This window comes from Neodiprion pinetum, chromosome 3 (assembly GCF_021155775.2).
Source record: "Neodiprion pinetum isolate iyNeoPine1 chromosome 3, iyNeoPine1.2, whole genome shotgun sequence".
In the NCBI taxonomy this organism is placed as follows: Eukaryota; Metazoa; Arthropoda; class Insecta; order Hymenoptera; family Diprionidae; genus Neodiprion; species Neodiprion pinetum.
Window position 1 is genome coordinate 42,261,196 of NC_060234.1, and position 26,531 is coordinate 42,287,726.

The following is a 26,531-nucleotide window of genomic DNA, read 5'->3' on the forward strand; positions in this document are numbered from 1 at the left end:
TTAGTAACTTGGAAATGTTAAAACTTTTATTTACCGATCGATCGATCAAGAATGTTTTGTAGCAGTATTCAACCTTGTAAACGGAATTCTAAGCTGTTCACCTGGATTAAAGTTGTCCTGTTGTTAGCTGTCATTTGGTAGCGTTTCGTTGGATGTTTCATTGTACGTTTCATTGTGAACTGCAAACATGGAAGAAGATTGGTTGGCAACTGCAGTTCCACCCACATGACTCGGATGTATGACTGGTGTAGCTGACTGGACTATGCTACAAGAAACCGGAACCAACGGCGGAAGATTGGCCAGATTGCCAGGAATCCCCATATTGCATGATAGGGACGGCCTCTTTCTCTCCAAACTATTAGTCGCCATTTGTCTTCTTGCTGTCGAATTACGTTCCAAACTGTTCGTCACCATATGATGTCTTCTTTCTATCGTAGAATTGCAACTAACATCTGATTGGCTATCCTGGAATACAAAGATAATATTGATTATTGCAACTGAGGTATTTACAAACAATTATATTACTTTAGCTTCAACCTAACATATTACCATTCTAGGCACACTTTACCTGAGGTGTTCTCTCTACCGATTGGCCCATTCTGTGCAACACGTCTCCACTTTGGCTTTGCCTAAACATTGATCCATGCCGTTCGGTTGACTGACTCCTTCTTAGTATCTCTCCAGATTGGCTGAAATGAACTTTATTTTCTACAGACAATTCCGGCTCACTAGATCCCTCCACTCTTTGACAAATTTGTTCGTTAACATACGGGTAACGGATTCGTATGGAGTCAATGACATCCAAAAGATTTTTCGCATCCATAGCCAATATATGCGCTGCGGATAACATGCCTCTGAAAATTTAATTTAGAATATTAAGTTAATAGAGGACTAACAAGATCAATGTATCTGAAAAGTAATAAATATTTCAATCCAATCTCACTTTCTATACTCTGCATCTAAAGTTGTGGCACTGTAGCTCTGGGCCAATTTCATAGCGGAAACAAGTTCAGCCATATCTTTGCTCAGAACTTTGTGAGCCATTTCTACTTCTCGATGCGCGCATGCCGGTAAGATTTCCATTAGAGAATCCACAGATGTGAGGAGCGCTCGTAGTTCCACGCCCACCTTTCTTACCAGCTCAAGATACTGTTCGGCTTTACTTTGTTGCACACCTACAATGTTGTAATTAATGTTTTAGCAATAGGTATTGAATAACACTTTATGACACAAAATCGGATATCATTCCAATGACAGGTGAAAATAATTGCAAATAGATAGTTGGTGGATTTAAAAAAAAACACAAATAATGTATTGTATTCCTACCCTGGGAAAGAGACATAACAGCTCTGACGACACTCGTTGTACAGTCATATACTTTGTCGTTAGTCCTATCTAAATCGGCTGTCGGTGTCGGTTCCATTTTCTGTAAATAATATGTCGATACTCCAGTAGCTGATATTTGATATTGTACTGTATTATAATACAAGTTGGATAATGCAGTTGCTTGTCAAGACTCTTGTAAATACAGTATCTTTTTACAATTCCTTGTAAAAAGACACAAGGGAAGTAATAAAAGTCAACTATACTAGATGCTCAAACTTCAATTGTGGAATGTATCAACTATTCAGAGTGTTTATGAAACAATAAAAACACGTGAAACCCTGGTAGTCTTATTGGTCTCAACATACGACTGATTTTCCAGCCAAGCAAAGCTGTTAAGAACTTTCAGTCCATGCAATGAAGCTTAATTATGGTTACACATGAATGTAAAATATATATCATAAGTATAGTTCATTGCGACGCTTGCACTTTCACAAAGAACAATAAAATAAACAGTGAAGCAAGATAGCAAATTCTGTGTACAAATTATAGCATATAATTTTCAAAAACTAGAGGCACTGAATATATTTCTCCAGAGATGATTCATATTGGTTCAAGCAAGAGACTTCAACAGCGTTGAAATATAATCGCGTGGAAGATACACTTCGATATGATCACCTTGACGATGATAACTTTATCAGAGCCCTTATCTAGACCAAGGGATCCTGTGTTGACGGGTGTAGCTTCATTACTGGGTGATTGGGTCACCGAACGAGGTCCTAGAGGACTTCCACTTTCGTCGCCACTAGTTGCGATCGAAAGTCGTTTCTGAAAGCGTTAATACAAGCTAGCATAGATATTTGGAAAAGGCATAAAATTTTTAAAAGTTAATTGTCAGTGGCATTAGTTATAGGCTTGTGTTCTACAGCAGGCGGTATTTATATGATTGGTTAAAAAAAAAAAAATAATAAAATAAAATTAAAATTTAAAAAAAAAAGAAAAAAAACAGAAGAATGTACAACTTGCTGTATGCGGTGCAGTATTCAGTTACACACCATTGCAGCTGACCCTCTCACTCGAGTCACTTACAGGAGATTGGAATCTGACTTATGAAATTGCCAGTCTATCCAACTAAGCGCACCAGGTAATTGTATCGGTGAATTGCAGTTTTTCTTAATTGCCCACTTCTGCCCCATGGTGTGAATTGAAAATGAATCAATTGATTCAAAATTGTAAGCGTTTAACGTGATTTTTGGAAAAATTTCCGAAAATCGAATTAAATTTTTCAGCAAAAATTATAAACAATAACCATAAACTGTACAAAGATGTATAAACTTTAATTCATCCATCTGTTTCAAATCGTATTTTACACAGTGCAAATGTTCCTTTGCAGCCACACATCTAATTGCTGGTAAATTCATCTAATCCCACAGTCCATCTTCAGATTGGTAAGCTACTACCATTTTTTACACTGACTATTTTTGCATAGTCTTTGATAATAGACAAATATGTCTAACGGTATACTCCGTAGACTTTGCGATCAGATAGATCCACCATGACATTACCTCTTCTCTCGCGAGCCACCTGCTATCTTCTTCGGACTGACGTTGCTGTTCTAGTAGTCTTTGTTCGAGTAATTTCTGTTCATCGTCCACACTATGACCAAAGTGCTCGATAGCGCCATCGAACACCTGCGATTGTGTGTTTCGCTGTAAAAGAAGTATCGCCTACATTAATGAGACCAGTAAGTTTAATAATTATAGAACGATCATAACAACCAAGTAATTTTTTATAGGGAATAATTTATGTAGGGGATCGTCATACTGGACTGCTAAACGTAGGAATTTTCGTCAAAACATATATACTTTTTGTACGAATTCGGCATTTAAGAGGTTGTAAGAGTTGAACAATTTCATCGGGCATCGGAACTATTCCGTTATATAAATTATCCACTTCTAAATCTATATTTAGGTTTGAAAATTGCAGTCTAGCTCATAATCAGGAGAATATCAAGAAACCTGTAATTTAAAAGATCAAACACTGATTTCAGAGTGGTCAGTTACTTTCAGAAGTCAGTCTGTAGTAGGTCCGAATTTGTCTCTATAATATTATAGTAATGGTGAACGACAATTACGTTTTTTGAATTCCAAGCAATAAACCGTAGAATAATATTGGAACGTATCGGCATACACTGCAGTACAGAATTACTAGTACTGACAGTACGTTGATTATGCATACCATTCATTCAGTGAGTTTTGCCAGCGCATGTGTTCAATTATGAATGAGAGTTTTCTGTTTTCGGTCATCAAATTTTTAATTAGTTCTGGTAATACTGTACCATCAGATGTAATGCGATGTTGGAAATACTTATTGTATACAGGGTTTGTGTTTTCTATAAAATGTAATATGTGTATAATATTGCAGACATGCAACAGTAAAACACGGTAATGGAACATTCTTCATGCGTAAACAAACCTACATATGCAACCCAATTTATCCTACAAAATTAATCAAAATAAAATCAGACTTGAAGAGGTGCTGTTGTAAGACCTAAATCTATTGAAAAAAACAAGAAATTAGAACGTGGTACTACCCAGGTTAAATGCAGAGTTCATTGTTAGTTGAAGACTCGGAAGTCTTGACCAAGTGGTTATGGGAATTTTTAGAATCTGTTTTATTAGGTAAAAAAAAAGGTTTACTTCCTTTTATTTTGGAGTGTATCAAAAAATCCTGGAATATTGATCATTATACGAGCTCGTCAATCATGGAATCTGCAGTACTTTGGCATCAAAATTTTCTCGGTTACCAGATATGTACGTATACCCGTGTAGTCGACAGAACTACGATTCCCCAATTCAATGGTAGATGGGTTTTATTAAACAGTGCAATAAAATATAAACTGAATGATAATAAAGAATAACTGGAACGAGGCATAGGCAAAATCATACAGTGATCAATGAGGAAAAATCAAAAGATATCGTTGCATTCCGCAAAATGCAAACATCATTCCTAAGAGCCATTATCAAACCTGATCTTGTTGGCTTTCCTCCGTCACCGAACTGGTCGACGAAATAGTGCTGTCGCTAACGGCTGACGACACCAGGGAACTAGATAACGCACTGTTGATAGAACGGGTCAACTGTTCGTCAGATTTATGAGTTACAAACGTAGTTATCTTTGCTATCCCAGTCGCCAACAAGGGCGGATTTGACCTCGGTACTGCCGTCGCCAATTGTGTGTGAAGACTTTGTTGCTGCGTTACATTAACACCCGTCGCTACTTGGGTACGTTGATTTGTTTGCGACGTTATGGGATTGGAGGTAGAATGGTGTACCTGAGAGCCGTGACCTTTCACCACGCCCGTTGCCCCAGAGAGTGAACTTTGCAATATTGAGCTATCCGAATGTTGATGTGAAATTTGTGAGGCCTCAGTATTTGCTAAAGTTGTCAATAATTCTTGCTGAGTTGAATGATTGGAAGTACTCATATAGGACTGAACGGGATGTGAAGGTTGAGGGGGTGTGGCCTGTTGAAAAGGCTGACTATGAGTAGGACCGCTTTGCATTGAATATGCTTGATTGAAACACTGAGCTTGGGCGACAGATGTAGGTGTGGCATGAACCGTATAAATAGGATTTGCACCGTTTTGTTGCTCGCATTGCTGGTTTTGCGCATAAATGACATATTGCCCCTGGGAGCTTTGTCTTTGAAAGTTTTGACCAGACTGGGCTCGAGACCCGTAAGAAAGTGGTCGTGCTTGAACCACGTTAGAATAGACTTGTTCTTGATCTTGATAATTTTGTGGATAAAATGGTTGCGGCTGATAATTTTGTCCCGGCATGGGGCTGTACACTAAATTACTTCTCGCATTTTGAATATGTAATACACTTGGAGGTGTCGAGGACATTGGATTTGCACTTTGATTTTGAACCGTAGCTCTAGCGCGAAATTTCATAACGGGGCCGTAGAGACACTCAGTATTTGATACAGGAACTGTACTACTCACACTGGATAAACCACTACTACGTGGGTAACCTGCGCCGGTGCTAGCAGCATTCTGTCCACCAACGTATGACTGATTCGGGGAATTACCGTAATGATTCACTGAACTAGATGAAGCTTGGGTTGTTTGCAAATGAGCGCTATTCGTGTATTGGATTTGTCCCATAACAATCGTGTCGGCACTAACAGTCTGCGCATGATTTCCTGAACCTTCCCCGGTATTACCACCAAGACTTGGACTCTGACTAAGGTTTCCTACGATTGCAGAACTCTGAGTAAAGTTAACAACTGGCCCATAAATTTCACCGCAGGTACCTGCGGGCTGCGAAGATGAAGTTATTGGTATGGGATTTGATGTGACGAGTTTTTGCACAGGAGCATATAAATCGCCAGTAATACTGCCAACCAGCTTCGAGCTGACAGAGTACAAGTTTTGGGTGTCTTTAACTTGATGCTTTCTCCCTGTAACTGGGGACTGGGTTTGTGCAACTATACTAGATTCGGACATACTAAGGCTCGACATTAGTGGTGAAATTGTGTCATTGCTGTCTAGAGAGTCCATGTCTTCGATCGAATGAGTATCGTGGTGAAGGGCAGGGGTTTCAGAAGATACGGTTTGGTCAAGGGCGAAGGGTAGGTCAGTAGCGATGGCGGTAGTTAGAGCTTGATCCTCGTCTTGAAATTGCACTGCGAGTGTGTTAAATGGGGATGCGGGGGTTGTGTAGACGGAGGGACATACCCCCCGAGATTGGTTGTCCTTGAGAAGTTGGGCAAGTACCTCCGGACTCTGGGCAACAATGTATGTTGACACTGGAGCGACTGAGCTCATGCTACTTCCCGATTCGCTTGAGTTTTGTGGTTGACGTGATGGTTTGGGTGGTGGGGCTTCGTCTGCACCTGTAAGCGATTCGCGTTAAAAATTTACACACTGCTTTTGTGTCGATGTATACACGCAATTGATGGAATAGTAAACTGGAACGTGGTTCTGAGAATCTTTGTTCGTCAAATGCAATACGCGAATCGGTGCATCAACATACCCCAAGACATTGCTTGAACTCTCCTATTCTCTCGCCTCATTGTCTCTTGTTGCTGGTGCTTTTCTTCCCGTAAAATTTCACTGCAATATAACACAAAATTCACTTGTAATTTCCTCTTTACCGACCGGATTGTTCACGTTGAAGAGAAAAATATCTTACTGCAAATTTTCTCGTATGTCTTTGAAAGTTGGTCTCTTGCTTGGCTCGTAACTCCAGCATTGAGACATCAGAGAATACAGTCTTGGAGGACAATGCTTTGGGAGTTCTAGCCTTTCTCCATTTTCCAACTTCCGTATCACCTCGTTATTCCGCACTCCTTGGAATGGCTTGACGCCCAACATCAGGATTTCCCACATACACACTCCTACCATTAGGAATAACATTTCTCAAATGAAAAACTCTGACTACGATATTAAGCAGCATTTTAGCTGTCAGAATCATTTTAATAACATCAGTGACGGTACTGACCAAACATCCATACATCCGAGGATGTTGTAAATCTACGGAAGTTTATGCTCTCCGGTGCCATCCATTTGATTGGCAGCTTGCACTTGCTCGCTGTGTAGTAGCTCTGGTCCTCGACCCATCGGCTAAGACCAAAGTCAGCCAATTTTACGCAAGTGTTCGATGATACCAGAACGTTTCTTGCAGCTATGTCTCTATATGAGAAAAACGTGATACTTTGAAAATTCGGTAAACGACATATGAAAATGCACAAGATCTTTTGACCGCAATTTCTTTGTGAAGCAGTCATTTCATTTTTCAAATCGAACTTACCTGTGAACGAATTTTTTGCTCTCAAGATACGATAGAGCTGTACTCAACTGGAAAGTATACAATAGAAGAGTGGCTACATCAAGCCTGTGCTTATTGGACTGAAGATAAGCGCGCATTTCTCCAAGCCGTGCTAACTCCATGACCAACCATATCGGAGCCTCAGAGCAGACACCAATTAATCGTATTATGTGTGGATGCTCAAATTGCTGCATAATATCTGAAATAAAAATATAAGATTAAAGTAACCGCTCAGGGGATTTAAGCTTGTGTGAAATAACAAAGTACAGTGTAGCAACGCACATGCTTCTTCGAGGAACTTTTCGGCAGTTGCGAGGTCTGCGTCGACTTTACAAGTTTTTACTGCAACGGCTACAAGTTGACCATCTCGGCCTCTGTACGATCCTTTGTGAACGTTGCCGAATTGACCTTCTCCAATTATTTCACCTAGCTCGACTTGATTTCTAACAATTTCGTAGTCCCGAGCTGAAATCATTTCGTACCAATTGTACGTTTGACGCAAAGATATGTACCCGATGGTTAAATAATTAAAAATAGTAGACACTCACTAGCTGGCGTTGAGTAATCTCCTTCCTCGTCGACAATCTCTGCATAGTCCTCAGATAGAATTGTTCCTGTTTTTCCGGAATTTTTCTCGGGACTGTCTGTTGCGTCATGCCTATACTTTGGTGGATGAGCATCTGTAAATTGATATCTTAGGTATCACTTGTATTCAGTTATTGCAATTTCAATTATATAAATAATGGCAGCATGGTGCAACAAACCTTTACAAGGGCAGGGATAATTTTTCCAGGATGCAGCTTGGAAATGAATGCGAAACTAGTTATTATACTTGTGTAGTGACATGCTACCATGCGCTTATTGTTATCGGTACATGCTATTGAAAACTTGTGAAAGTGGAATACATTAAACAACGAACGAACCTACCTTTTCTATTCCACAAAGATGTGTTACTCCCAGTGGTTAGCCTACAGTATCCATCGATCAAGTCTGCCAGACTCTCTGCTTGATCCAAACTCGAGCAAGTGATACTCAGGGTTTCCGCAGCTCCTGCCACTCTCAGTTTGATGCAGGCCTTTGCATGTTCCTTGCAATCCGACACCAAAGTCTGAATTGACTGGATCTGCGAGAACTCGGCTATTCTCGACGGCTGTAGAAAAATTAAATACATGATTAATTCTGTATTCGTTTTTACCTCCATGCTGCCCATGTCAAATGACAGTTCTTATACCTCCGATTTTTCAATTTTCGATACAAGTATTGCTGGGTGAGTTATGACGGTGTTTTTTAATCTTATGCCAAAAACTTCCGGCCTTTGTCAAATAACAATATTTTGAAATATTGAAAATGATTGCCGGTAAAAAGAATCGATTTGCCAATTGATAGGTAAGAGGTAGAATTAATCTTTGCTTGGAATAGATTTATGAAAACTACGAATATTAACAACGGAAATTACACATATTAAATCATTCTCAATTGCGGAGCAGTCGGTAGAAAAAGAAAAAAACAATAACTCTTTCAGGCTAGCAAATCTCCCAACACTTTACGTCACAGTAATGTACAGATTACGGGCTTTTGCTTGTGGAGTTTCGCGACATCTGTGAATCACAGTTAAATCTGGAATATCCATAGAAAAATGTATGGTACAGTGAATAGTGTACGCCTGGTATATACATACATCTGTGTATGGTCGTTTTTAATGCATCGTTACGTTGCAATGATAAATATATAGAAGTGGAACTCACCACTGTTCCACCTCGATGTGCCATGTATGAAATGCCCAAGTCAGGTCCAATCACGAGTTCAACTGGTATCGACCAGCTCGACTGAAATGATAAGCATATATTTTTTTTGTGGAAGGCATACCAAATTCAGCATAAATTTTTCATAAGTTTCACCAATCAAAGATATTATCCTCATTACAATCATATGTGCGACTTACCCCCAATGCGCATATGAATCTCTCCTGGTCAAATCTGTAGTAGGATCGAAGAAGTTCGAAGAATTTGAACATACATTCGAGTTCGGAAAGGGCGGCTACTTTTTTGAAATGTTGTTGTATCAGCTTGCGGAGTGCCTTCGGTTTCATGCCATTCAAAACGGTTCGGGGCAGAAACTTGTGGAGTCCGACCTGTCGTTGTTGGAAACAGATTGATTGGCAAACTTTGAATGAGTCTGGAAATGTTTACTTGTGTATAGTTTAAATATTTGAAACGGGTTCACAGCTATTTATAGCGCCATAAAGCGTGTAATATTAAAAAACGCGCGAGAGAAGAATAAATTCTGAGTGGGCTGTATGCGGGGTTACCTCTCTTTCCAAATATTCCAAGTTGCTTTTCTTGTCCAGCGCAATTTGCGGCATGTCTTTGAAGAAGTACCGAATCTCAAGACAGCACAATTGTACGGCAACATCTTGGTCCAGGGTGGCGTGATTTGCGCTCAGGTAGTCGTTCCTCACCTTCAACGAAACAATTCAACACCAAAGTTAGACTAAAACTGCTTGACACCTTGTATAATATAGTAGAGAACATTACACATTCAATGTGTGTTGTTTTGTTGACGAGTTTACGGAATTAAGTTCAACTTTGGTTTATGCAAAGCAGAATTGGGTGTAACACAGGGTGTACCCAAGTTGAATGGACATTATTTCTGTCGGAATCTAGACGAGCAGTAGACGAAAAATGTTTCTCATGCGGTATTCCAGAAAATTTGATATACCTTACCTGATCGTAATAGTAGTAAAACGTAACTTTGTCCTTTTCGTAGAGATCGTTAAGGTTCTGCGGGAGATATCGGACCCTTAATTCGTACCTCCACTCGCTATGAGGATGCTTCCGTTCGTATTTTTCTTGAACCTGTCGTTAAAACATAAATCAAGTTTCCACTGTGATATAAATCGGTAACGGGCAGTGTGTGGCAAATGCGATTGCAGTTGTCTTTCTTTCAATACTCAAGACCATTAAGGAGTTTAGAGCACTGCAGATTGAAGTTCGGAAGTAACTGTTTACGGTTAAAATGACACCACGAGGATTGCATTGTCTGCTTCAGACATTGAGGATGATTTGAAAATGACGCCAACCTGGTACATGGTTGTGTCCTGATGAAGCCAGTAGCTCTCCCCAGATCCTGGATGGTGTAACCTCATGGCGTAGAGGTGACGATATTGCCTGGTGCTTACCGCCAGCCGGCTCGTCACGAGAGAAATGATCCCCCTAACGTCAATTGCATCACCAAATTTGACGACATTGAAACCCCCTGGAACAGTCGTCGCGTACGATTATCATACAGAATGTAATTTATCCTAAAATAACGTAGTGTTCGAGATCAGAATCGTTAACTGTTAACTTTCGCTTTCACGTTTCGGAAAAGATAATGGTGCATGTTTCGTAACATTCCAAGTCACGCTATTCCATTCTTTTTATATGATTTTTGGAATATCGATGTGGTAGATTTGTTGTGAGTTTGTATTTAAATGAACAAATTTTGATTCTATACAGCGAGTAATAACCAAAATCTTCATTTATTACTTATGAAGTTTGCTTTTATCTTTGTTTACGTTGATAAATCAGTTTTGAAGTATTTGGCTGATAGTAATAATCAGCAGGTAGCATCACGTTGAAATAAAAAGCAAATTTTATCTAACGAAACTACCTTTTCTTTTATTATTAATTACGTGGAAGAAATCAAAAGTTGTCACCTAGAACCAAGAATGAAAATTTGTATTGACCGGTGTAATTTAACCACATTAGCGGCAGGTTTTACAATCATACACATGAAATGACGACTATTCCATTCAACAAAAAATACTATAAAACACCATGAAGCTGTTATATTCCTTCCGTTTCGGTATAATATAATAACTCGGCGGTATACTCGGCTGCTAAACAACGGAGGTAGAGCAAATACGTCTGTATGGGTATATCTGTACCAAAGATTAAGAGGATTCGAAAATAGAAACGTGTATGATGAGACGAGAAAGCGATGCGAGGGTCTGCGGGCTTCCGAATGAAGAAGCTTCCTTGCTCCTCGTCGACATTATGTAAACTGGGTTTAGGAAATTGGAACATGTCAATCAAATATTAACTTGCAAGGTGCTAGATTGATAACTGTCGTGTATAATATAATGAAAAATGTGGAACTTTTTAAGCTCAAGTAAGATTTGACTCGGAAAATCGAGTATATCCAAATAATCCAAGATTTCATCAAAACTTATTATATTTCGTCGCGGTTGTACAGGTTGTTTAACTGCCTTATCTCTACCGAGCATGGAGAAAGTTGGTGCAAGAAATGAGTCAAATCAACCCACCATTGGGCAAGTGAACCTTGAGCGTTGCCTTGTCCATTGGGGTAGGCGAGCCGTGCGGAGGGGTTCCACGACCACCTCCGCCGACGCCGGTCTGGACGCCGACGCCGCCCCCATCCCCTCCAGTGCTCATCCCCTCATGGCTGAAACAATGAAAATTTCAGGATCGTCAAGTTTGAGGCTGTTACAGGACCTGGATAAGTTACGGTCAGAATATGTAACTGATAATACAGCTGCATACAAGAAATATAATTATGGAATACACGGTGTAAATTATTTATTCATTGTCAGAGTCATATAACACAGCATTATTCAAATTTTTTCAATAACTTTAGCCAGTTTTTGGCCGCTCGTATACCTAAGATCTGAAATGAGCGATGGTTCAGTTGGTTTCTATCGCCTTTGAGACGATACCTATTTTTACTTTTTTAAATCGCAGGCATCCGAATTCCTGTCCAACTATGCGTTATCTGAGTACCCAAAAAGTATCGTTGTTATCGTTTCGTGCAGTCAGAAGCAAGCCGTTCAAATCTAAAAAGATTCTCGTCTCACTATAGCGCACAGCAGGTTTAACTCTGAAGTGAAAATATTGCCAACAGTGAACTCGTAGCAATACGTACATGACTGATTGTCCGAAGAATATGGTTACGGATTTGTTTTTTTGTACTCTGTTCTTTGCATATCTAAATCGGTCCCGGGGTGCAATGTCGTCCGATGATTCCCATTGGAGGAATCGGCCTTGCAACATCGGTGTTGGGAGTTTGACGACATTGCCAGAATGTGAAATCAACCTTTACCTTCACCACTGTCTTTTGATGGACTGAGGAGAACGGGCGGGGAGAGGCGGAAATTACTAGCGAGTGGTGCCAAAGGCGGTGGAGGAGTACGTTGGCCTGGACTTTGATGCCCCGGTCATTGCCAAAGACCTCGAACTTCGTACGCGGAGTGAAATAGGAAGTCCAGGCCTTACCCTTGGGGTGTACGCACAGAGTTTGAAAACTCCGTTATACCTGCGAGAGTAATTCGTCATTGAATCATTAAATTTTGTAGGAAATTGGTAAATATTTTTAACAAATTCACCGACGGTAAGTCAATCGACTTGTTTTTCACAAAGTAAAATATATTGCGCAGTTTTTAAACGCACCGTATAAGGTGGTGTATTTCGAATTTGTACACGTGACATCAGTTTCTTACACATAAAACATTTTTGTATGAAGAACATTTGAAACACCTGAAATTCAATTGGACATATGAAAGTGCCAAATAATGCTAGATAGTAGTAAGTAATTTATAAATGTATTGAAAAAAAATTCGTACGAATAGCACTGTAACTTTTATAAGAGGATAACATAATGCCTGAGCGAGAGGAAGTTGAGATTCACCAATAATATAGGAAAATAATTGGCGGAAAGCAGATATAAATACAAATTATCAGCACAATGGTTTCCGTCGTGTGTTGTAATATCCCAATAAGTTCGCCCAGCGATAATGTGCACAGGAAAATACAACGCACCAAATATAATACCGACAGCTTTTGCTGTGTATTCACGTTCGCAGTGGTGGATATAGTAAAAAAAAAAAAAAAAACATGATCAATGACCAACGTATATTGTCCAACGTTGTGATAAAGTTACGGCTGATCGCAGCGTCGCAAATTGCATTCATGTATATATAAACATACGCACAAGAGCCGAACGCTGTACCGAGAAACGGCGATAAAGAAGTAAGAAGTGCCGATTAAACCAAAGACGACCTTCGTGACGCACCGGCATTCCCCGAGGTCACGTGACTTGCAGGAATGCTTTGGACGTGCGACCGACAAAACGGCCGACCCGTTAACTTATCATCGGAAATGGCCGCGAGGCAATCGAGAGACGCAACCGTTGGTACATGATCGCAGAGTATTTACTCCAGCGAGCATATTCGCTGAAGAATCCGGTTAAAGGAGGGAAGGTGGTAGGTATTATAGGTACGCGTCATCGTCTGCGGTGTTCATCGACCTCATTTAATATCTACCAGCTGATTGTTCTCTCCTTGTGCGTGACAATTATTGCGCACAAGAAGAAGAAGAAGAAGAGGAAGAAACGTTGACTGCAGACCCCGTTAAATCGGTTGTCTACCTCCCACGGGGCTTCGCACGTAGGCTTTGAAAAGAGAAACATTGATCGACGAGTCATACTGTTACGATGCAGTGCCCGTGCCACCCTTGCGGCTGTGGCAACCCCTAACAAATTTTACCCCAACCGGGCGACGATGTCCAACCCCAACATTCGGCATAACCATATTGCAGGATCCCAATGCGCGTGGAATTTTCTTGCTCTCTCTACATTCGTCGATCGGGACTATATGAAACGAGGTTGTTATTCGCTTTGAACTTCGCGGTTATTCAAGTACAGTACAGTCTTGGAAATGTCCCGGGGTATATTAGCCGGGAATTATGCAGGGAACAGCAGATGGTCCTGTCGTTGTTGCACGATATGGTTATGAAGAAAAATACTGCAAGGTAAATTGCAGTTCTTCGTATAATTGACGATGTTTCATACTTACTCGGAGGTTTCGAGATACTGGAAGACCCGATAGACGGGGCGTCGATACATGAAGAGATGACCTTCCACGCGCTCCACCATCATCCTAAACAGTCTTCATCCGAACGGCTGACCTCAACGCAGGTCCCGCACTTTAGGTTTCCTCCTCCTCCTCCTCCTCCTCCTTCTCCTCCTCCTTCCCGCCCCCCCCTATCTTTATAACGTTCAAAGGTTTTCTCAAAGTCTACGTAAGCGTATACCAGTTTTTACTCCGCACTGTAATCGTCGCGCACTTCCGTGAAAATTTCACCTTTTACACTTTCCTCCTTCAATTTCAACCTTGCTGTCAGTCACGGCAACGAAGATTAACCGTTACTAAAACTGTACCAAATCTTTTAATCACACCTCATAAGCCCCACGATGTTTATTATACCACAAAAACTCTTCAGTATTTATCCGTTGCAATCAGGATCATACACGACGAGGCATTCGTCCGAAGACCTAGATATATTATTCAATCACAGTAAAAAAAAAAGAAACTACGTTTGAAAAACTTTAAAACCGGTACCGCATAGAATGAACAAAAAAACAAATAAATGAATAATAATAATAAAAAAAGAAAAATAAAAAAAAAAGAACAGATTGGATCGGAATTACATGAAATGAAGTATGTGTTTATTGTTATTATTGAAAAAAGACTGATCGCGTTGTCTGAATAATTCCACTAGAAAAAAAAAAAAAAACGTTCTTTATTTCCCAACGATAGTCGTTAATTGTTCAAAACTATATCCGCGACACAATCGGTGAATTGTCGGATTGCACTTGCATTTACCACCGCATTCTGGTATACCATATAATACTACGCAGAAATTACTTATAACGTCGCCGAGTTTAGCTCACCACGCGATTAACTTTAACTGTAACCAAGACCGTCGGTGAAGCGGAATAACGCGAAACCTCTTGATACTTATCGTTTGTGGAAATAACGGTCGCGGAAAAAAGGATTGGGATACGACCACCTAGCAACAGCGTGCCGAAGAACAGGGCTCGAATACACAGAGGATCTGAGGAGAGAAGAACGTCGCGCGTGCGGGGCAAGCGCCGTGCTGGGTGCGGCAGTCTGCGCCGCGACGCCCGGCGTAGCTTCCTCCCTTCCACCCTTCCTCCCTTCCCCCCAACCGCCCGGCGTTAGCCACCCCCGAGGTGGATAATAAGTTGCGAGGCGACGCCGACGACGCAACTTTTATTCCACAAACACATCTTCGTATCCGCTTCCGTCGCAAAATTCCTCCACCACCGTTTAGGAACACGACTAATTTTCATCACCCCCCCTTCCACCAAACCGTTAAACACAACAACTTTATACAATAGGTGTAAACGTGTAACATATTTTGTACAAGTTTAGATTCGTCGCATTACCGAAGCTGATTTAGATCCGTTTTCTGCTACGTTAATATCGATATTGACGGTATTGTACATTTTAACGAATCATTCGCGTACGGTAAAAATAATATTCTACATTATATCGTATGTTATATGGGTTATCCCTACACTGCTCGTACATTCGTTGTATTCTATGTAGTATATGTAGTAAATCCCCCCTCCCACATCTTTGAATGAATAAATTTAACCGCCACAGTGCTGTACTGAGATAATGATAATGCACATACAGGGGTTATTATAATACTTTGGTCGAGTGGAAAAAGCGCTCCGCTTTTACCCTCCCGCTGCCATTTATACCGATTACGAAGATCATTTCATCTTTGCTAGTTTACTCGTCCTTACAGCTCGAGCATCGCATCGCACCCGATGTCGAGGGCAAACTGTGGGAGCGCATGCATACGCTAATCCACATATGCACAGAGTAGATATGTGCGTGTGTGTATCAGGGTAGGAAGGGTCGAGTGCCCTCTTGACACGGTGACTACACCTCGACGAAGGGGATGTTTTTCAAGTACTGACGTAACGCATCACGTATGGAAATGAGAAAACGGTTCGATGCTAGCAGCTGCAGAATTGGAGCTGAAGCTAGCAGCCAGAGTTAGAAGCTAATGGTGATCAATTTCTTGAAAACAAAAAAATGCCGTTCAATTTTATCTTCATAATTCTATAAAAGTAAGGTATTTTAGATAATTTTGATTCTCGGTCTTCACGCTGCTTTATTCGAATGAACATTAGAACGTTCGGCTGCGAAGCTTCGGCCTCACGCTGCGAGAGAAAATACAGAACGATTAACGATCCCGTAAAGTTCGGTGAACAAAAAAGAAGATATAATTTTTATTTTTAAATAAAATTCATCCCGCGAGTTAATAATCTCCTGATTGTGGGTGTAAGAAGTTTAATCAATAAGAAAATGACGGTGCAGCGCAGTTGCGGTTCGAAGCTTAACAGGTGGTTTCTAATTCCGAGTTATTTGATCAATGGATCAGACGATGGAACGTGAGAGCGTGCGGAGAAGGTCGGGCCAGACAGCGTGGCCGTTGCGGTGGAGGCCGCCTTGCGTAATATAAGGAACCGATGCATGTGCACGACCGACTCTGAGACTCCCTTCGACTCTTTGCCGCCTGTGGCATCAAGCAGCCGGCTCCGGTCTCCGAACCACGCGGTGATGAACAGCAGCCATCTGACCGCCTGCACTCTATTGCCTCTCCATGCTTTACTCGCGGTGAAAAAGCCGCAGAGTGCGTATTTTTAGATAACGTTAAGATTCGTGCTTTATCGTAACTTGCGTTGCCGTTTGCGCGCCTGACGATAATAACAATAATTATTAGAAATTCTGACATTGCGCAGAGTGATGCGGGAAATTACCGATCGTCATGTGGAGAATAATACCGCGAGATTGTGAATAATCTGACGATACTGATTCATTCGAGAGAAGAGATGACAAGGAGGCAAATTCAGGCTTTTCGAACCGAACGTAAGTTTTCAATATACGAGTCACAGGTGAATCGAAGATATATTGCAAATACGTGAGGCGAAAAGACTGTTGCATCCTTGTTGCACACTATTCGTTATACCAAGGTTATGTTACGCGTGTTTTCACGAAGCACGATTTTGAGGTTAGGGTCGCGTAACGCCAGATTTATTAGCGACAGCGCGTGCGCGTAAACACCTAGGACATAAAAGTTGTCTTTTCAGTACTTCGCGCATGCGCATTCGCAGACTCACTCGACCGTCATAGAAACGAATACTTTACGCATGGAAAAACGCGTAAAACATTCTCGCGTTACATCAAGATGTATCGTTACGACGATTTAACGTATAGTCCATTTTCAATACCTGGGGATAAAGTGTTTCACGGATACATTTTTGCAAAGTGTCTATGTTTAGAAATCTTGGTACCGATGCTACGATAAATATCTACGACAGTCCGCTGCGGAGTTGTTGCCATGGGCCGATTAGCTCTGTAACTTCCAAGTTGCGGTAATTGGTGTGGTACTTGATGACGCGTCAAGGAGAAGTACCGCATCGCAATAGGTATACGAGGAACAGAGACGGTAACTGCACCTGATCCACGTGGAAAGAGGAGGATGAGAGTACACGAGGACGTCCCGTGGTTATGTAAACTACCCGTAAATGTGGGAGGGAGGGGGAATCTATTTCCAGCGATTCGTCTGGACGACCTGGTGGAAAATCGATGCGACGCTGCACCAGAATTATACGGAGTCTACCGTCTGCTCGCGACTGACCCCAACTGACCTCCTCGACTCGACGCGACGCGTCGCGACGCCGCCACCCACACTGCATGGCTGGCTACGCCAATTTGTTTGTAAATTGTTATTGTCCCTGAGGTGTAAGAGAGACAATTGCGTCGTTGAATTAGTTTGGAATGCGGCGGATAGGTTAGATGCACCGTTCAATTGTGGTAACTGCAGGCACCTACCGTTTGTGCATTTTGACCACCTTTGCAAAATTCTGCATTTCCTAAATTCACTTTTAATATCTTCGACAATTTTGGTGAAATAAAAAATTCAGAATACCTTGACATTTTCTCGCAAAATCTAGGTTACGTTGGGCAGCTTTTATGAGCAAAATCTCCAGAAGTTGTGCACCTTGAATATATAAATCAGGATATAAAAAACGCATAGTATTGCTGCGATTCACACATACAATAGTTAGAAATTGAAAAATATACCATTTCCGAAAGTTTGCTTGGCTGAATTTACGAAGCATAGCTGAAGCTTGAAAAGGATTCATAAAAAAAAAAAAAAAAAACTACGTTTTTCCCTATCGCCTACCATAATCCCCCTGAGTTTTCCCGATGGACGAAATTCTCGGTTTTCCCGCTCTGTCGCCACCCTGCCAAAGTGCGACGTTAAGCAAATTCCAGATCGAAGTTTCGATACTTGGTTGTTTAAAAATTAGTTTTCACCTTCGTGCGTTACGTCATTGCACCCCTGTACCACTTTTGCATGACAGGAACGAACATGGGCAGTTAACCGGTACCAATGTGACCGAAACCGGTACATCTACGCTACCACGTCTCGTCCTGATCCCGTTTATGAAGCGTTGCAGAAGTACGTCGAAGATGCGTCGCACGGTGATATTATGGTATAGACGCAAAGTCGTACGTCGACGGAACCGGAAGATTTCGCGATCAACGCAATTTAAGGAACCGACCCGTGACCGCGGAGCGCCTTATAAATGGACGGGTAGGGTCTACGTGACGGCAGACACCTGCAGCCTGATAATTATGCGGTAAGCATGAACGCCGGTACCGGGGAAAAAGTGTCCGGATATGGTGGCGGCGGAACTACTCGAGGCGTGTGTCGAGCCTTTGACTCTACCCTGCGAAAAGAATTTACAGTGAGTTTTTGCGAAGTCTGTCATGTGCCGAAAAACGTAGAGAGGGTTTGTCTTACGATCTATTTTTTTGAATAGTTTAGGGAGGTTGGTGAGAATTTCGAACGTAAATTATCGAAAATCCAAAACAACGAAAGATCAAAGTGGTGAAATTTCACCTAGCCAGAAAATCACGGATCTGAAAATCTTGGATCATTCGAAATTTCGGTGCTTCGGATATTTAAATTTTCTCATTTTCGCACTTTTGGAACTTTGAGCGTGGGGTTTCGGACGATTCGAACCTTTGATGTTTCGTCAAAGTTTGATTTCCTCACTCCAAGTTTCGCTACCAATAAATTCAAAATTCGGCGCTTTCGGAACATTTCAAATTCGTAATATCAACCCCGCCCCCGTTCATTAGTTCGAAAGCTCCGCAACGTGACGTACATAATACACCTGATATTATGTATTTGCACGTGATGCGACTTGCCTGATAATCCAGGCGCAACTGTATTCCGAGTATCCTCAACAACAATTATAACATATAAGGGGTAAAAATAATGATCCGAGCGAGGCTGCGTCGTTGGTCGACGACGCAACACCGACTTGTACGATTCGCCAATGCGAATCTCACCGCAATGCGTACGTGTAATACGCGTATACGCGATGCGTTATGTGACTCGTATCTGTGCGCGCATGCGACGTATGAATATGTAAATGACGCCTTATGTACATACGGTACAACACGTCGACAACACCAAAGGAGCGCAAATGCGGTGCATGCGTGCAGACACGTTCAACTATATATATAAAGTCGGCAGAGAGCCGATCGTCGTTACAAGGCTCCTCTCCTGCATATCACATGTATTACATACCACTAATGATAAATATCATTAGCGTCGTTATCTTACGACTATGGTATAATACATACACATATGAGCGCTTATGCATAATGCCAGGGTATAATAACTTCCTCGGTTTCTTTTTGCCCCGTCGGTCTTTTTCTCTCGTTCACGGACACGGGGTTGGTTGGCGGACCGCCGCAAGTATACAAGGTATAACCCACAAGAAGATGTGCAAGGTAGTAGCATCGGGGCGCCGGGCAGACCTGGTAAATCTCGATAAGAAAACCATAACGTCTACAACGCCAGATTTTTCACGGAAAAACCAGGTGGAAATTTTTTCTTCAGGTCAACCTTGACCATTTTCACGGTATTTGTGTACCGTTCGGTCTGGCTAATAAGGCCGTAGCGGTGGAAAACGGGACGACGACGTGTTTATTTGACTTGAAAAATCCCAACGGGATCTATTGTCGCTCGAGTTAAGCGGGCCAAGTTCAGCCGGCTGCGACCGGCTATAAAAATTCAAAGTTGGGTCGAACCCGAGGAAAGCGTAGACGACTTACGCGTGCTTCACGCACGTCGTTGCGGCATCCTCCTCAGTCAGGGGTTGTTTCGGTACCGATTTAGACAATCCAACGGGCGGAGAAACGTCGGGTGCTTTACACGCGCGCCGGGCAAACGGCGCCACAGTTTCACACCGAAACTTTATGAAAACCGTGAAATTGTCCATGGGAACGAAATTAACTCACCCCGTACGAAATGACCGAAAGGTCAAGCTCGCGAATGAGTTTTGGGGGTGAAATTCAGGGCCGAAATTCGTTCGTTATCCTTTCGGGAAAAGTACTCGTCCGCAAATTTGTTATACGTAAGCAATTTTTGCAATCAAGTATAGACACCCTCTATTCTCGATTCTGACAAGGTGGATGAACCAGTAATCGACGCCATATGCGTTAAATCGTGTGATTTCATCCACGGTTACACTCACTGGTGAGTAATACAGTGTACAAAGTGTTGAAACTCACGTCTAAACGTAGCTCAAAATTAGAAATGCACCTTCGGTGACGAACGTTGCATAGTTGAAGATGTTAACAGTCAAATTAAGAAAAAAGATTTCCACGATTGGTACACTGACCATAAACAGTGCACGTCCATCCTACCGAATAATCCATCAACGGCCTTACAATTCATTTTTCACACGCAAGTTCTACCAAGAAATTATAAAGCGATCGCATCAGGTACCGTTCCTCCCTATCCCTTTTTCCGTTACAAAACGTTACCCAAGGTTTACCCGACCTTTCTCCCCCGAAAGGTGGAATGCAGGTAATTTTCTAAGTTGTTCTGGAAAGTACTCGAAAAATGCAAAGCACAATAATTTTCCCGCGTTTTTCCAAATTCGGGAATCAAGAACGAGCTGAGGAACAGACCGCGTGTGTTGGAGCCACGCGTGGATCGTCGTGTGGACGGCTAGTAGTCGTGTTGGTTTATAAATAGCTAGACGCAGGGTCGTTGTACAGAGCTGAGCAAAGCTGTGGACCCCCGGTTCGATCTGTGCGGCGGAGCGTCGAGCACTCGGCGAGGAGGCGACGAGACGGGGACCGACGAGGAAGACGACGACGAGGATCGACGACCACCTTCCCGTTCCCATTCACCTGCGCGAAGCGCCAATTTATCGGCAGATCGTCGGCCGTCCCGAGGCGAGGACTCGGGGCGGGGTTGAAGTTTGCTTGGTTACGAATTATTTGGTGGCGAAACTTTAAGTAAAGAAATCAAACTTTGGAGGAACGACGAAGCTTCGAATGGTCGTAAATCCGATGGCTCAAGGTTCCGAAAATTTCAGTTACGATAGAGCAAAATTCCGAAAGTTATAATATACTCGCACAGCGTAGTTTACTCAACGACTGGGTGTGAAAAATTAGAAAAACCGAAAATCAGAATGACCAGGATTCCGAACTTGAAAATATCGGTAATCCAAAACAAAGATAGATCAAAGTGGCGATATTTCGTCAATTCGGAAATTCTTCGATCACTCGGAATTTCGATGTTTCAGATTCTTAAATCTTCACATTTTCGTACATTTGGAACTTTGACTTGTCGGAGTTACGCCCTTTCGAAAATTTGCACTTTCAGAACTCTGAGCGTGTCAAGTTTCGGCCTATTCCAACCTTTGACGTTTCACCAAAAGTTTCACTTCTTTACTTAAAGTCTCGTCACCAAAAAATTGGAAACTCGGCGCTTTCCGGAACTTTTAAAAATTTGAAATTTCAACCCCGCCCCGAGGACTCTTCGGTCTTCCGGTTTTCTTTACCAAGGGAAGGTTCGAGAGTCTTGTGTTCAATATGCTGTTGCATGACTCCAGCGTTCATTATTTATTATACGCGTAGGTGTGCAGCGCAAACTCTGCGCAGTCAGCGTGACAGTCACAGTAGTACCGGGTATTTGTCGCGGTGTTGTCGTGTCCTTACTGCGTTTAGTTGCATTTCGACAGATGCAAGTGTTTAATGGAAAGAGGAAGAGAGAGAGAGAGAGAGAGAGAGATTACACGGTACGAATATAACAGGTACAGGAGTGAGTGCAGTGGTGTAGTTCCACATGAAACTCTGGACTTGCAATCCGCGATATCTCGTCGGGTCTGTGAAAACTGTACGGAACATTAATACTCGCTATTTATCTCGGCATGCGTGTAACATATGACTCAGGACTTCTTCCGCTCCGGTTGTTTCTGTGCGTTGGCTACTTATCGCCACTTCTGTTTGTTAACAGGGTTTTGTCATAACTTGGAACTTATTCGAGGAACTGATTGCACGTTGTCAGTCTCAGTGAAACGATCGTATCGGTCATGTTTTTAACGATATCAGATCAGATCAACCTGGAATCTTGATTTCGCCAGATCAATCTATAGTTTCATACACCTTACAGCCTTGAAAATCGCTACTTGTTGGCTATTCTATTCCATCAAGCATCAAGTTGCGGTCTCAGTGCTTGGATAAATGTTCGATCTCTTGTTTTTCAGGCTCTCTCGGAGCGTTGGATAAGCAACAATGTTATTTCGCGGTTATAATATATTCCGAATCATTTGATATTCCCGACAACTTCGAGCCTCCGAACATCTCTACGATCGTCGAATCGCGATAATGTTACAATCGCCATTCTGCCTGGACAAGAGCAACGCTAGTGAATAGCCGATTCCTATATACATACACATAAGCCGCACAACCTAGTTATCGCGATGTGTCGATGCAGTAACCGTATAATAGATAAGAAAAAAAAAAGGTGACGGTTGAATTGTGAAGGTCGAGATCTCGCGGCATAGCCGAACAGTAGCAGCACCGTTTCCCACAACAATTATACAGAATCCGATGTGATACTGTACTTGGATACAAATGTATGCACTGTAGATTCACACACAATCATTGGGTCAGCATACTCATGTACGTAGATGCAGTATGCGGACGAACAAAACGCCATCATATCACTACACGAAAATATAACGTGTATAGGTAAGCGATGGGCCTATAGATGTTACTCGGACGAAATACGCGACTCGTCGCTGATGCGATGTATTATACAGTACGTACAAACGCATACGTGTTACACCGCGGACATTGGGTATGGGTATAATTAATTGCGTAAGCGTGCGTGTACGAGTCGTGTGACACACCGCAAAACGTTGACGAAATAGATTTACAATTAGATTAAGATTTAGCGCGAAATGTACGGGGCGCAGAGATGATTGGTCTCTGTAATTAGAATAATTGAAAAAATAAGAAAGAAAAAAACTCTCACAGCATCGGAAAAAAATAATAATACGAGAGATGATCGAAATTATAACAAAGACTGCTAGCGCCTCTGTATATAAATGAATATTAATGTAATAACGTTTAAGTCCGCACAGAGCCGGGCGAACTGCAGCGAAGCCTCGAGTAGTCTTAATCACACTTGAAATTTTGAAATTATATTTAATTATCTGTCATCCGGTGGCAGAGTCGACGACGTCGCGACATTTAAACACGGATAATGGGTAGATTAACGCGAGAGCGTGAATGTGTTACACGTACTATACGTATACTGTAATATTTACGCGTCTATGTGTGCACGTACATACGTTGAACGTAAACTTTGGTAGATACAAAGCTCACTCCGTGAAGGCTAGTCGGGGATTTAACGCCGGTTTCGTCTCTCCGTCGATTCAGCGAAGCGAACGCGAGTACGGCAGACGAACAACTGACGACTGTCGGACGTGACGACGACGACGACGACGACGATAGCGACGACATCGGCATCCCCCGCACGCGGAGTGCTAGCGCCCCACCCTTTCAACAACCCGACTGTTGTAATATATGTATGGATGTATGTAATAATGTTTATATAATAATTATAATAATTATGTATGTACCGTGGTTCAAGGGACCGTTGAACGCTACCCGATCTGCAGGCGTTTTGGGGTTGTCTTATCTGCACGAGATGCAGTTTTTCATCATTTCGCATTTTTATCAAGTCTGCGTCATTTTGACTTTGGAGCTTTGCGCGTCATTCGCCGGAAACTGGGATGATGACGATTCTTTTCATCGAGTCATTCGTACGGTATATAACTGAACTTGAACAAGTATTCAATCAATTTTTTATCGAATAGTTTCGACGGTGCGGCTCTGACAATCGGTTTGAAGAAAAGTCATTTTGGTACAAGGTATGCGTGTCGTGTCGCAATTGAATTATTTTTCTTTTCAGTTGGTTTCGCATGCACCGAAGAGAGATCTTATTATTTCATAGTTACAATAACGTTAAAACATTTGTCAATTTACTAAAGTTTCTGGTTATTACAATCTTAATCCAGTTGTTTAGTTGACTGCATTTCCTCGGTTAAATCAAGACTCAAATTATTTGCTTTTATCACAACAGTTGCGAGAAACAAAATGTGACTAAATTAAAAAGATATTATCCAACGCAGATGCTTACAGATTTCTTGCTGATGAATCTGATTGTGAACAAAAGTTATTTTCATTTCGTACCTGTGTGTAAATAATCAAGGAATATGCGCAACCAGAAATTACATTTCTCGTTTATGACTGAAGTTTTCGACGGATTTCTTACTCGCATATGACTGCGCTTCAGTCCTCGTTAATGAACAGTTGCACGGCTGATCGTGAGCTTATACGCTGCGAATGCTTCTGCGCACTCGGATACCCACCACAACGTGATTTGATCGTTATCAGGCTCGGTTCTATCATTAGCCAGTGCCCGAGGAGGATAAGAAATCCGCCTGCTACTCATTGCTAAGGCGTGTGCACGTGTGCGTCGAAATCGAGGCTAATTACGTTGAAAGGAGTAATGTAGCCCCCCCCTCCCCCTCAACACCAACCCCAAACTCGTTATAACACCGGGCGGCGAAATTACAATATTTCAACCGTCGACTATAAGTCGAGTTTCCAGTTCCAAGCCTCCGTAACCCCGGGTGACCTTAGAATTAATGGTGAGCCCTGTCCCCGAGGGCCTTCGACTCCCCCTGTTCTATGGGATGGGGGGCAGGCAAACTCCAAGGGAGCCTGCAGGGGTGCGGTGGGTAATGACACGTAAGGCCCAACTCCAGGTACGTACGTACCTTGAGGTGTGGGCATTATACGCCCTATCGCAAACCTTGGAAGAGTGGGCTATAATGTAATATAGGTGGGCGCTAGGGTGGTTCGTTTTTTAGCTCCTTTTTTTTCAAGGTGCCATTCGAAAAATTTGTGACTAATACTGAAAGAAAAACTGTCGTAAAACCTGGAGGAGGTAGGAAAATATTTAGAGGTCACTAACGATTATTGTAATATTTTTATTTATTTTTATGCGTACACCTTACGGACTTATATGTATTAGTTCATTTTTTTTTTTTTGTATCGTGATATTTTCCTCTCTCCTTCAGGTTTTACGACAATTTTTTTTCAGTAGTTGTCACAAATTTTTCGAATGGTACCTTAAACAAAGAAGAAGAACAAAAAAAGAGGTAAAAATGAAGCGCACGTTACATTCGTGTAACCAGCTTACGAGGGAAGCAGACTGCGGGCAAGGGTTTAATTGTTGCCCGCAGACGCGTCCTTTAGTCCTCCAAGTTTTCAGTTCTATCGGGGAGGGGCGTCAATTGTTTGAAATTCTTTACCAGGAGTGCGTCGGCTGAATATCGATCTGTCTGTTGAGATACCGGCAAGAACGTGACTCCGAGCCTTGAGCTCTATGTTATATCCAAAGTTGCGACGATGACGACGACGGGAAATTGTCTTACAATTGAATTTCTCGCGAAGCCCTCGTGAGTTGGACGTAACTTGAGATCTGGAACAACGCTGATAGCTATTTCTTTTAGCCTAATTGTTTATACATATACTATCAGGATCCTTAAATGTTCCGTTCACAACTTAGCTGCAGATTTTTTACGCTCACGAGTATCACTATTTTTGCAATCTCACTTATAAATTTCTCATGCTTTGCAGGATTGAAAAGTATTATACAGATTTTGATACGTTTGACTGGTCATTTGCACGTCTGTTCAACTAAGAATCTACGAAATATTTCATGAATCTTGAAAGGACCACCGAATCGAAATTTTGGCCCTAATGTAAGCCTGTAATGTCCCACGTTTGGTAGAGGGTAAGTACGATCTTGTAGAGGAGGTAATATAGGACTTATGTAAGACTATATTTTAGGTCTAAACTTGGTAGATATTTCAATTTATTTCACGGGTACGTTCAAAGTATCATCTTTAAGACTTCAGCAGGACTTTTACTGAATCCCTTACCGTAGAACGTAGTATATACGGAACAAAATGATCGAATGCAGCAAATATCGATGTACGTGAATCATCCGAGGACAGTACCTACAATAATTTGGACCTCAGCATGATACTGAATAACCTTGAAACTAAACAGCAAGATACGAAGTATTTATTGGCAAT

The 26,531-nt window shown here is 41.9% G+C and overlaps 1 protein-coding gene across 8 annotated transcripts in view; it reads right to left on the minus strand.

The window, feature by feature from the left end:
* Positions 1-26,531, minus strand: part of Fak (protein tyrosine kinase 2 Fak) — a 37,990-nt gene that overhangs the window by 4,285 nt on the left and 7,174 nt on the right. The window contains exons 1-22 of one of the 8 annotated variants that reach the window (XR_006882334.1): positions 14,008-14,149; positions 11,464-11,603; positions 10,237-10,412; positions 9,881-10,012; positions 9,466-9,615; positions 9,100-9,288; positions 8,903-8,983; positions 8,085-8,307; positions 7,922-7,957; positions 7,706-7,837; positions 7,440-7,622; positions 7,140-7,356; positions 6,831-7,021; positions 6,522-6,726; positions 6,363-6,442; positions 4,352-6,222; positions 2,889-3,032; positions 2,002-2,151; positions 1,327-1,426; positions 944-1,175; positions 569-854; positions 35-465 (exon numbers count right to left, since the gene is read on the minus strand). Coding sequence is in view for 7 of the 8 variants with exons in the window: in XM_046618661.1 (XP_046474617.1) it covers positions 124-465; positions 569-854; positions 944-1,175; positions 1,327-1,426; positions 2,002-2,151; positions 2,889-3,032; positions 4,352-6,222; positions 6,363-6,442; positions 6,522-6,726; positions 6,831-7,021; positions 7,140-7,356; positions 7,440-7,622; positions 7,706-7,837; positions 7,922-7,957; positions 8,085-8,307; positions 8,903-8,983; positions 9,100-9,288; positions 9,466-9,615; positions 9,881-10,012; positions 10,237-10,412; positions 11,464-11,603; positions 14,008-14,090 (5,343 nt within the window). In the remaining variant the exon portion in view is untranslated. Of the gene's footprint in view, positions 1-34; positions 466-568; positions 855-943; positions 1,176-1,326; positions 1,427-2,001; positions 2,152-2,888; positions 3,033-4,351; positions 6,223-6,362; positions 6,443-6,521; positions 6,727-6,830; positions 7,022-7,139; positions 7,357-7,439; positions 7,623-7,705; positions 7,838-7,921; positions 7,958-8,084; positions 8,308-8,902; positions 8,984-9,099; positions 9,289-9,465; positions 9,616-9,880; positions 10,013-10,236; positions 10,413-11,463; positions 11,604-14,007; positions 14,150-26,531 lie in introns of those variants that run through there. The other 7 variants (XM_046618669.1, XM_046618668.1, XM_046618661.1 and 4 more) reach the window with 7 other exon arrangements.